We start from the raw sequence: 13,142 nt of genomic DNA, 5'->3' as shown, positions 1-13,142 counted from the left end.
TAAATGGGTGGTTTTTGGTCAGCATAGAGTCGGTGGGCCGAAGGGCCTCTTTCAGTGCTGTATCTCTAAATAAATAAAGGTACTAACAGTTTTTTACTAATTTAAAGTGTTTCTAGCTGAATGCCCAAAATTCATTTGCTTTTCAATTTATTATTTCTCTTCCTTCCTGACCTCTTTCATTTGAGTTCTAATGAAGAGTTAATACCTGAAATGTTAGCCTCTCAATTTACAAAAGTTAGTGCATTTGCTGTGCATTTCCAGCATTTTCAGTTTTAATTGCAGATTTCCAGCATCTTCTTTTGATTACAGGAAAGGGCGCACTTATTTGTTGCTGATTTCTTCACGCAAATGGTAATTATTGACATGCTTCTATAGGCGCAAAGAGGACTGATATGTTGTCATATTGAAGGACAGGTAGTGGATTGAAGGACAGGTAGTGGATTGAAGGACAGGTAGTGGATTGAAGGACAGGTAGTGGATTGAAGGACAGGTAGTGGATTGAAGGACAGGTAGTGGATTGAAGGACAGGTAGTGGATTGAAGGACAGGTAGTGGATTGAAGGGCTATCCCTTTCTTTAAAAGTAGGGGAGAACGAGATAAGACTAACTGCATTGAGAAGATTTGAATGATAAAGTGTCTTCTGGCGTGTCTTGCAGCAGTCACTGAGGAGACCTCTGAGTTTATTTTATGATGCTCTCCCTCATTTAGTTCTGCCTTCTTCCCAATTTTCTTGCTTAATAAATGTTATTGGCCCAGTTGCATACTGCTAATACAACAGAAATGGTGAGAAAATTCACTCCCAAGGCCTCCCATAGGCAGGTGAAAACTAAATACCACGTGAATTCTAATATTCTTTCTTCACGATAATAATATGGTTGCACATTAAATTGGTTCATATTCTGCACTCTGATAGTGACTGGATGCCGAAGTTTGATAGAAAATTGCCATTTCAAAAACAAATAAATAGAAATGACTGAAATTTAATAGAAAAGAGCTGGGGCTTTTTTTGCCGGGGGAGCAACAGTCTATCTCCCTAACCAAAAAAATTTAAGGAGAGATAGTGGTATAGTGGCAATGTCACTGGACTAGTAATCCAGCAGCCGAGGCTAATATCCTGGGGACAGGGCTGAAATCTCACCACGGCAACTGGTGGAATTTAAATTCAATTAATTAATAAAAATCTGGAATTGAAAGCTGGTCTCAGTAATGGTGCCATGAAGCTATTATCGATTGTCGTTAAAACCTATTTGGTTCACTAATGTCCTTGAGGGAAGGAAATCTACTGTCCTTGCCTGGTCTGGGCTACATGTGACTCCAGACCCACAGCAATGTGACTGACTCTTAACTGCCCTCTGAAATGGCCTAGCAAGCCACTCAAGTGTCAAGGGTGATTAGGGATGGGCAATAAACGATGGCCTTGCCCAGCAATACCCACATCCCACGAAAGAATGAAAAAAAGGATTGAGAAAGAAATAGTGAAATGACAGAGAAGGAAGATGAACAACAGTCAAATGAGGTACAAAAAGAGAAATAGCGGGAAAGAAAGCTTGGATTAAGAGAAAGAGGAAAAATGGGGGGAAAAAAACTTGAAATTTAAAATTTTTTAAAACCTGTTAACAATTTACTACCTGTAAAAAATGAGACTCCACAGTTTAGATTGTTCCTTTTGTGGGCTGGAGAAACTGACTGGCAATACAGGAACATAAATCTCTTCAATAAAGAGATACTTCAATTGTTAAACACCAGCCCTAACTTTCTGCAGTGAGTTTTAATAGCCAATTCATGCGGAAATGCAGCACCTTCATCAAACTCATGAGGAGGCGGAGGATGAGCTACTTATTTTTAAGCAAGGCCGACAGTGGAGCAGTGCAAATCGTCCAAATTCATAATTCACAGGGTATGTCTTCCTCACCAGAAGTTGCTGGACAATGTATAAATTAATAACGGTGAGAGCCATTAAACTCGGTGTTATTTTGGCAGCTAATTCTGGGCCTATATATTTACTATTTGATCCATCAGGCAAAGCATTCATTTTAAACTAACTAACTTCAATTTCTTTTACTCTGGAAAATTTCTGAAAGAAAAGTTGGACTAATTTGCTTCTGCTGTACAGCACATACCTGCCAGGCCGTCACGGCATCTCTGCTCACAGATACGTTCCATGGCAGAATTGGCAAAACCATAGTTACTCTGGCCAGCAACACCATAGCCACAGCTCACAGACGAGAAGGCAACAAAATAATCTAGTGCTGTGCATTTCTCCCTACTGACCCTAAAGGAAAGAAATTGCAACAAAAACTTACAGACTGCATTAACCTTGCATGAAAACCAGATTTAGTAAAGCTATAACACGCACTAATAATTGTACAGATGTTAATCAGGGTCATGGTGCATTTAAATCATACAATAGTATCTCTAAGAAGGATTATTGATTAAAATGAATGCCACTACATGCACAATGGGCTTTGGCATCATTTAGCTTTTCTGAAGTTTTCAAATTCATTGATACGTGACACTATAGAATATAGCTGTGATTGTCTCTTTTCAGCAGGCAGTTTGTATATTTTTGGTATGCTAAAAACTTAAATAAAAAAATGTTACTCTTTGCAGCTTGTAAGGCATGGCTTGTGACAAGTTCGATAGAGTATGGATGCCAGGGAATGTGAGACGAGCTACCCCAGTGTCCTGAGGGGATGAAACCTGTGGTCTGAACCTGTGAAGTTGAGGGAGGAACAGGGCTGGGAAGGAGCTGCCTTCACCATTCAAAGAGAAAAATGAAATTTAGTGTGGATCCACCCTTGCGGGTCACACGGTTCTCACATGATCTTCATAGGCCAGTTGGATCACAAAAGTAACATGGAGTGAATGAGACTGATGTTCAAAAGGGAATGCAAACGTATTTTCAAGAATATAGATGAACTGATTTTTTTTTTTAAAAAGCTGCTGTAAATAATTTGAACTGTTTTCTGAAGATCTTCATTGTTTACTTGCCTGTCTAGGTGAATTGTGCCATTATACTTGGGCTCAGTAACGTCCTTAAAGAGGTCAGGAGTCAAATTCTCCAACATGCCATCCCTTAAAACCTGTGGAAAAAATACTTAAATGAGATTCCAACAAATTTGAAGGCATGGGATAAATGGACAGCGTGCTAACACATGGACAATTGAGTCACCATCAGAACTTAGTCAATCTAATCTGAATTTAGATGCAAGTATTGGAATTTGAAGGAGCAGGATTCACTTCAGATTTTTTTCCGAGTTGGACCTATATCCGTGTAGAGAAACCACATTCCGTACAGGTACAGCTGTTAGATTTTAATATTCTAAACTAGATTGTAGCATGGAGGGAAATTTGCAACAGTGATATTTAGCATTAGTCTTGAAAGTTTTTTTATACATTCATGGGATGTGGGAATTGCGAGCAAGGTCAGCAGTTATTCTCCATTCTTAACTACCCTTGAGAAGGTGATGGTCACCTTCTTGAATACAACTGAGTGGCTTGCTAGGCCATTTCAGAGGGCAATAAGCTAGAGTGGGCAAGGATGGCTGATGACCTTCCCTAAAGGGACATCAGTGAACCAGATGGGTTTTTACAACAATCATTTTATTCCAGGTTTAGCTAATTAATTGAATTTAAATTCTCAAACTGTTGGGGTGGAATTTGAACTCATGTCGCCAGATTATTAGTCCAGGCCTCTGAATTTCTCGTCCAGCACATCACCACTATGAAAGAAAGAAAGGCTTGCGTTTATGTAGTGCTTTTCACAACCACCAGATGTCGCCAAGTGCCTTCAGCCAATGAAGTACTTTTGAAGCATAGTCACTGTTGTAATGCAAGAAACGCGGCAGCCAATTTGTGCACAGCAAGCTCCCATAAACAGCAATGTGACAATAACCAGATAATCTGCTTCTGTGATTGAGGGATAAGTATTGGTCAGAACAAAAGGGATAACTCCCCTGATCTTCTTCAAAATAGTGCCATGCGATCTTGTACATCCAAAAGCGCAGGCAGATTGGACCTTGGTTTAACATCTCATCTGAAAAACACCACCTCCGACAGAGCAGCACTCTCTCAGTACTGCACTGGAGAGTCAGCCATGATTTTTGTGCTCAAGTCCTGATGCGGGACTTGAACTGAGAACTTGGTGATTCACAGCTCTGGTAGCAGAGGGTGGAAAATATTATTACTCACAGATGAAAAATACAACACAAGAATCACCTATTGCCAAAAGAAAAAAAAAATGTAAACTCAGGCCCGTTGGGTCCATTTGTGTTTATTCCTGGAAGTCTTATTATCTTAATCGTAACAATGACCTGTTTTAATAGCAGCACAACACTGCACTCTGAACTCACCACGGCCAGGTGGAAGATGCCACCCACAGGGCCAAGACCAGAAGCTTCTGCAATGAGATGTTGCGTACCCTCTAAAGAGCAAACATCACTGGTGGAAATGAGGACTTCTATGCCCATTTCCCTCCACTCACGTACCCGCTTAGCCTGGTACCCTGTAACACAGCAGGAATTATCATTGAGTCACAAATCAATCTCAGAGGCAATGGAGCCATTAAATAAACCCAATTCAACAACTGCTAATAATTGCAATACAGTCAAGTTTCCACTATTTCTGCAAAGTTCTTGAGTGACAAGGCTCAAGTGAGTTTAAAGTTCTCGTTTAGATGAATACCTGGATGAGTAACAAACTCAATTTGCCATGAACAACAAATTTTGTGTACCCACTGGGTGAAAGGACTTTACAGTTACAATATGGGACAAGTAGTCAACACATTCTGAAAAATGATGCATGACATTAACCTAAAGTGTTTGGGCAGCACAAATTATGGCAATTGTCTGTGTGCTTTAGTTCCAAAAGATCAGCACTCAATGGAGATTTTCTTCTACCTAACAGAAAACTGAAACCACACTTAGAAATCCTGTAACACTACAATAATTTTACACTGAATGGTTAGCATTGGTCAAAACAAATAAAGATATTTTCAAAAATGCAACCTGAAAGGTAGGATTTTCCTTTACTAAATTGGATCTTTCAAAAGCTACAAAAAGATTCAACAACCAACTTATTTTTAGCCAACTGGCAGTGCTATAAAATGGTTTTAAAAAAAGCACAAAGTAGATGCCATCAGTTCAAGCAAAAGCACACATTAGCATGCACACATTTATTTGACATCTTGCCACAGTTCTTAAGAGTTCCAAATGCAGTAAACAACTTGGAAGTCATTTATTATGTAGGCAAACAAAGCAGCTATATTACATACAGTAGAATCCCACAATCAGCAACAAGTTTGACAACATACCATTGCGTACTCCAGATCGGGATGTCAGCACCAGTTTCTGAGCACCTCTCTCAATCAGCCAGTTTGCCAGCTCCAAACCAAAACCTCCCAGACCTCCGGTGATGATGTAAGACTTTGCTGCTGGACATGCAGTACGGGGCACTGCAGCAATGGAGAGCTGTTCAGAGTTTGCAGAAGGGGATTTTCCTTCTTCTTCTCGAACCTGTTTAGTGACACGCCATGACATTTCTTTAAATACGATGTGACTATTTACACCTATCCACCACCATCATCATCATTAAAACTGCTTCACCATCAGTCAACACAACAGGAAATCTTAACAAGGCAACATGGGCAGTATAAACTGCTTCACTCATTTCATCCCACTCTCAAATTCCACCTCACAACCCAGCTAACGGTAAATGAAACTCATCTACCTGAGGCCACTGGTTTCAAGTGTTGGCCCAAGCCGAGGCTGAAACTCTTGTACCTTCTGAGAAGCAAGTATGCTTACAGGCTACTTTGATAATTAGGGGACTCCAGAAAAATATATTTGATTAGATAAAAGCCTAGCAAAGGAGGCTGGATAATAATGTGGGCAACAGGGGGAGAAAGGGATGAAAAACAGCTTCCATTAAGTATAAAACCACAGGTAAGAGATAACGAAAAAGAGATAGAATCATAGAAAGTTTAAGTCACAGAAAGAGGCCACTTGGCCCATCGTGCCTGTGCCAGCTGAAAAATGTTCCACCCATTCTAATCCCACCTTCCAGCATTTGGCCCATAGCCCTGCAGATTATGGCATCTGAGGTGCATAGCCAGACTCCTTTTAAATGAGTTGAGGGTCTCTGCCTCAACTACCCTTTCAGGCAGTGAGTTCCAGACCCCCACCACCCTCTGGGTGAAAAAACATTTCCTCATCTCCCCTCTAATCCTTCTACCAAATCACTTTAAATCTATGCCCCCTAGTCATTGTCACTGACATCTCTGCTAAGGTGAATAGACCCGTCACCTCCACTCTATCCAGGCCCTTCAAAATTTTGTACATTTCAATCAGATCTCCCCTCAGCCTTCTCTGTTCCATGGAGAACAACCCCAGCCTATCCAATCTTTCCTCAGAGCTGCATTTTTACAGTCCCAGCAACATCCTCATAAATCACCTCTGTACCCTCTCTAGTGCAATTACATCCTTTCTGTAATGAGGTGACCAGAACTGAACACAGTACTCAAGTTGTGGCCGAACCAATGAATTATACAGTTCCAGCATAACCTCCCTGCTCTTATATTCTAAACCTCGGCTGATAAAGGAAAGGATTCCATATGTCTTCTTAACCACCTTATCGACCTGTCCTGCTGCTTTCAAAGATCTGTGGACATTTGCTCCAAGGTCCCTCACTTCCTCTACACCTCTCAGTATTTTCCCATTAATCATGTATTGCTTTGCCTTGTTTGGCCTCACCTCACACTTATCCTGTTGGAATTCCATTTGCCACTTTTTTGCCCATCTGATCAAACCATCAATATCTTCCTGCAGCCTACAGCTATCCTCCCCGCTATCTACCACACGGCCAATCTTTGTGTCACCTGCAAACTTCTTGATCATGCCCCCGACATTTACATCCAAATCGTTAATATATACCACAAAAAGCAGGGGACCCAGTACTGAGCCCTGCAGAACGCCACTGCAAACAGCCCTCCAGACACAAAAACATCCATCAACAATTGCCCTTTGTTTCCTGCCGTCAACAATTGCCCTTTGGTTCCTGCCACTGAGCCAATTCTGTATCCACCTTGCTACATTTCCCTGGATTCCCATGGGATTTTATTTTTTTAATGAGTATATCATTACCAAAAATATGGAAAAAGAGAACAGTTCTATAAATACAGTTGGGGAAAACAGCTGACAAAGGGGAACATGATAACTAATAACCAAGTGGTGACAGATGTATTTATTGACTTACTTGTGTCAGTATTTACAAATGAACCTGAAGATGACCATGACCATACAAGGTTGCAACTTAAAAGGGCAAGAAGAAGAGATGATTGGTTTCGAAATTACTCACAAAGAAGATAGACTAAGACTACAAAGGAGAGAAAGCCCTCCTGGACTCAGAAGGGAATGCCAAATTAAACTGGTCACATGGATATTTTGAGGGTAATCACCAAATAGAGAAGTTTCTTCAAGAGCTTGAAAAGGCAAATCAGGTATCACTTTATAAAAAAGAGCAAAGGCAAAATATAAATCTGCGGGACTGACTCTCAGAGTTGGGAAAATAGAACAAATCCTACTGAGAGGAAGAATAGTGAAACATCTGAAGAAATATAAATAGTAGCCAACATTGCTTTCACTTCCCCGTCCTCATTTAAGACCTGCCCTAAAACCTATCTTTTGACGAAGCTTTTAATCACCCCTCTTTACACAGAGGTGGTAAATAAGTAGAATAGCCTACCTCAGTAGTTACATATTTTTAAGAGAATGATGGATAACTATTTGGCAGGCAGGGCTATGAAGAAAAGAGTTGCAGATAAAGTGAAGTAAGAAATCTGTGACATTTATGACTTGCTGATGGATGGAAAATGGTCATTTTTTTGTCCCAGATAATCCTGCATTCCTAGGAAAACGGGTACATGTGAGGAGGGGCAGGTGTGGCGCATCACAGGTGACTTTGTCTCCTGCAGGTTGTTTGACTGAAGGGGTCAGGGATGAATTGCCCAGCGTTCTTCCTGAAATTGACGACAGGTTTTTCTTCATTTCTCTCAGGAGTTGGTAATATCAGTGGGCTGGGCAACTCCTCATGGAAAAGCATTCCATACTCCAATAACTCCTGTGCAAACAAGATTCTCCTAACCTCTCTCCTCAGCTGCTTAGTGACGGTTTTAAATTCATGACTCCTTGCCACTGACACACACAACTAGACGGAACACTGTTTCTTGCTTATTCTCATCAAGACCCTTCATATTTTCAAAAACCTCTTTTGAATGATCTCCCGCTCTAGTTGAAACTGTGTCAGTATCTCTGGGCTTTCCTTATAATCACAGTTTCTCATTCCTGGTATCATCATTAAGAGCAGACAGTAAGCATCCGCAGAGCACCCAACTACAGCAAAGCTGATATCTTTTCCAGCCTTGATTGCCAAATGGGAGACACCCGAGCCTCAGTAGCAGAGGGATATTTTCCTGGCTCAGCTGACTCCTACTCAGAAATCACTCGGTGGATCTCTTACGGAGAAGTCACTATTATATACAAATTTCATGTGCGCATCTTCCAGCTAAAACTGAAACTATTTAATGATCAGGATGGAGATTAAAAGCACCACTTTCTACCATTTTCCTTCAATTCCGAGCTCAGTGATACCATTTTACAACACTCAGCTTTTTGCATTTGGATATTGGCAGCTGTAACACTGTCCAATTTGGCACTCTTTCTGTTCTTTATTTAGGTTCACTGGAATCTAAACTGAGATTAGCTCCGTCAAAGCTGCAGCTCTATAGCAAAATATAAAACACATTAATTTCTCATTATGAGAATAAAATGAATTGCAAATTATGTTATAATTATCCAAAATGTTGAGGTTTTTTTCCAATGATTCAATGGGTAGAATGTTACGCTTGATGTCAGGGGAAACCAATGCTGAGATCCCAGCATCTCCTCTTATACGGAAGGCCCTTCGAATTTAGTGCCAATCAGGCAGTTAACTTGACAGCAGCGGGCCTTCTGTAGGATTTAGGACCCCATCACTGGAGGTTCTGACCAGAGGTCAGCAGCTGCAGTGACCAGACGAGGAGCGGCACTGGAATCAGGCTTAAGGTAGATGAGGACGGGAGGGGTCTCGCGGCAGGGGTCGGGGGAAGGGGAAAGGTGGGTCGGCAGCAAGGACAGCCGGGTCCCTCGTTCAGGCACTAAGTGCCTTTAATCAAAAGACCACCCCCCCCCCGATCCTGCAGCCAGGAAGCAACCCACCCGTTTTTTTTGTGCCGTGCTTCCAGTGTGGCAACAGGGCTACCCGCTGCGGAGGGAAGAGGCCCTTGATTAGGGATTAATTACCCAGTTAAGGGTCTCAATTGGAAGCAGGGCAGGAAGGTTGTTCATAGGCCTTCCCACCCCAGACTAAATTTCAGTGGAGGCGGGGTTCACCCATTCCTGCCACCATCGCCTCCAAACCAGCCACGGGGAAGGAGTATAAAATTCCACCCAATATGTTTCTTGACTTTATAACTTTCTCCTTGAGATATGACAGAAGTTGTTAGTGAATTGTACCTATGAAAGCTGCAAAGGACACTCAAATACAGTACTTAAAAGGTTCAGGCATTTGCTTCGCAAACCTGTCTTTCCAGATTCAGTACCTAATTTTGACTCACACCCAATTCTTTAGCTACAACCCACACACAATTAGTTTTGGCAGTTCTTTGCTTGGATGTTGGGTGGGGTGATCAGCAGGCACACAAAATCTGACTCAAGTCTGAGGGGGCCCCAGAATATTTGACACAATGCAGTGCTTGCTGACAGCTCTTCAAATCAGACCAACTTTATAAAAGGAGTTTCTAATCTGCTTATTCTCCCAATTGAAGGCAGCTGGCTGGAGTAGACCATCCTTCTGAAGTGAAAAGCAACGCGACCAAATGTTTTTTTGGCCTCACCTTCAGAACAACTTTTCCAATATGTTTACCCTGTGCCATAAATCGAAAAGCAGATTCCACATCATCTCGATCGAACACTGTGGTCTTCAGCGGTTTGACCACACCACTGCGTATTCCACCCTTCAGCAGCTCGGATACTTCCTCCCACTCGCTGTTTCCCTCTTCAAACAGGGCATCAAGCAGGATTCCATGGAATGCAATATTCTTCAGGAAGACAGCCATACCTGAAAATAACGTATACTCTTTACAAAGGGACTTCTAAAATTGAGCCCATGACTAAAACACATTGCACAGAAAGAAAAGATATATTGGAAATCACTTTGGCTCAATTCATCACAGATTAAAATGATTTTAAATGTAAATATACAGAAACCTGGTAAGAGTTTGGAGACCACTGTTTTATCAGTGGTTACTAGATTTGCTTTTTAATGTAGCATGCTTACCGAGTGAATTGTTATTAGAAAGGTCATATTTGCCAATCTCAAGGAAACGTCCATGCCGAGCCAGACAACGTAGACTGGCCTGTAGCTTCTCTTCAGCTAACGAATTCAGCACCAGGTCAACTCCTGTGGGCAATGGCATCACATAGATTAACTAGCAATATTCAGGGGGAAATTATTCTTCACAATCAATACTTAATGTAGTAAAGTCATCAAAGAGCTCCTCATGGCAGAATCACTATAAAACCTACAAGTCCATTGTTACCTGACCACACCATGGACACATTTGACATTAAGCAATAGTTCTACCAATTGGAGATGCAGCCATCTTCCTCAGGATTTAACAATGTTAATGACAGAATAAAGAAGTCCTGGGAAACAAACACTGTTTGGATTTGGTAATATCCATTTTAAATTGCTGCTATTAATGTCTGTGGGAGTAAATGCAAATCAGATCATTCGGGGGAAAGAAAAATGTAAAATCTGCCCAAAAATAAAATGTCTGCGTTGGTAAAATCCATAACCAGATACTCATGAAAGTCAATTCTACAGAAAAAGTTTCAGATCCAGGCAGTAGCAGAGTCTTATATCTGCCAGCAGCTCCCAGAGAATTTTACTGTTTTAAAATGAAGGTTGTACATAGATTAAATAATGTTATAATTTTGGAATGAATTTAAGATTTACAAGTAGAATTGAACAACTAGTTTTTCTGATACATGATCCACTTAAGACTTTCGTCCCAGCTATAAAAAGGGTGGCAATATCATTTATTCCTGAAAATCGGAAGGAAACAAAACTTCCTCCATTGGGTCATTCATGTCCAAAAGAGCAGAATGTTAAATCAGACGTCAGTTCACCAGGTGACACCACAGGCACTCAGCAAAGACTCTCTTTTTCTCTCCTTCAGGACTCAGTTACAACTACTCTATAAAATAATTACGCAGCTGATATTAGTAGCTGGGCAAGAAAGAGATGATAAATTTGAATAGATTAGATTAGATTAGAGATACAGCACTGAAACAGGCCCTTCGGCCCACCGAGTCTGTGCCGACCATCAACCACCCATTTATACTAACCCTACACTAATCCCATATTCCTACCAAACATCCCCACCTGTCTCTATATTTCCCTACCACCTACCTATACTAGTGACAATTTATAATGGCCAATTTACCTATCAACCTGCAAGTCTTTTGGCTTGTGGGAGGAAACCGGAGCACCCGGAGAAAACCCACGCAGACACAGGGAGAACTTGCAAACTCCACACAGGCAGTACCCGGAATCGAACCCGGGTCGCTAGAGCTGTGAGGCTGCGGTGCTAACCACTGCGCCACTGTGCCGCCCCTAAAGTCGAGCTTGAAAATGTTCTAATGTGCATGAATCAATCTATTACCTAAACTATTTAAAGGTCATCCAAATTTGCCTAAAGCAGGCAAATTAAGTGCTAGACAGGCCAATGACTTTAACCAACATTCTCTGTGTTGTGAAGCTGACAAGCTTCCTTACCACAATGGCACTGGGGTATTTATTACGCAGTTATTCTAGTTAAACAAATATCTAAGAGCTCACCTTTGCCACGAGTCACGCGCAGCACATGCTGCTCAAAGGAGGTGTCTCTAGAATTTGCAAAAGATTCATCATTCAACTGAGGGAAACGTTGCTGAAGGTATGCACGCTTCTCTGCGGAACCTATTGGGAACAGTTAGACAACTGGTTACTCCTTGCCCCATTGATACAATTTTAAAATGGTTATCCTACACATATTAAGAAAAAGCCCTGAAAATACAGCCACATTCATTGCATACAGTATTTATGAAAAAGAATTTTGATTGGGCCTGAACCATATTAAATAAATAATTGAGATATTAAAACCTTTTAACGGATTTGGTTCCTGCTATCAAAGTTGGTGAATAACTGACATCAACAAGCTGACACGTTATAATCATACACATGTACACTACCAAACAGTAGTTAACAAGATTTATCTTAAGATGTGTTTTTTTTTTAAGTACTAGACACCATATCTCGCCAATACACAGATGCACTAAGTCAAAGATACATCCCTACCCTCTTTGTATTATTGCCTAATAATTGAACCCTTTTATAACCAAGAAAAATCTCTTTTCACTTACCGACAGTAGCAAAGACACGACATCCCATACTGAGGGCAATGGAAATGGCAGCCTGTCCAACACCTCCAGACCCCGAATGGATAAGTACACTCTCGTTCCTCTTAATTCGACCTCTCACTACTAGTGCATAATATGCAGTAGCATAAACAACAGGCACTGAAGCAGCCTCCTCCAAAGTCCTTAACAAAAAGCAAGGAATGAATAAATACCAATACAATTTTTCATATACTAAAATCATAAAATTACAAAGAAAAAAACCAAACACCAACTCCTTGGACTTCCAAGATGTTCTGACAAGTATCTGAACACCTCTGTTGGGCAGTAAGGTGTGCATTCATACACCAGCAATGTACATAGAACATTTCAGACAGAAGACACACATTTTGTGTGAAAATATGTAGCTCTGGATAAATTCATTGTGTTGTGCGCTACTAAATCATGCAGACCAGGTGTGATCCCTGCTCTGTGCTGAGTTGACGGATTTCAGCAGGGATAGCAATGAGCGTTTTACAATTGGCCTCAGTATCTGTGGGATAGGGAGGGTAAAAATCAATGTTTATTCAGTAACCCTTGCTGCAAAGTCTCTCAAAGTGTTAGCCTTTTGTGAGGACAGGATAATGCCCCTATGATCATAAACCTTGC

The 13,142-nt window shown here is 41.1% G+C and overlaps 1 protein-coding gene across 2 annotated transcripts in view; it reads right to left on the bottom strand.

Annotated features, from left to right (window-relative positions):
• The window catches only part of fasn (fatty acid synthase), an 89,634-nt gene that overhangs the window by 11,631 nt on the left and 64,861 nt on the right, over positions 1 to 13,142 (bottom strand). For both annotated transcript variants that reach the window (XM_068058167.1, XM_068058169.1), the window contains exons 29-36: positions 12,501 to 12,679; positions 11,938 to 12,057; positions 10,372 to 10,494; positions 9,929 to 10,152; positions 5,312 to 5,513; positions 4,353 to 4,504; positions 2,992 to 3,083; positions 2,121 to 2,272 (exon numbers count right to left, since the gene is read on the bottom strand). In XM_068058167.1, coding sequence (XP_067914268.1) covers positions 2,121 to 2,272; positions 2,992 to 3,083; positions 4,353 to 4,504; positions 5,312 to 5,513; positions 9,929 to 10,152; positions 10,372 to 10,494; positions 11,938 to 12,057; positions 12,501 to 12,679 — 1,244 coding nt within the window. The remainder of the gene's footprint in view (positions 1 to 2,120; positions 2,273 to 2,991; positions 3,084 to 4,352; positions 4,505 to 5,311; positions 5,514 to 9,928; positions 10,153 to 10,371; positions 10,495 to 11,937; positions 12,058 to 12,500; positions 12,680 to 13,142) is intronic.

This window comes from Heterodontus francisci, chromosome 26 (assembly GCF_036365525.1).
Source record: "Heterodontus francisci isolate sHetFra1 chromosome 26, sHetFra1.hap1, whole genome shotgun sequence".
NCBI lineage: Eukaryota > Metazoa > Chordata > Chondrichthyes > Heterodontiformes > Heterodontidae > Heterodontus > Heterodontus francisci.
This window is presented reverse-complemented; position numbering and strand designations above follow the sequence as displayed.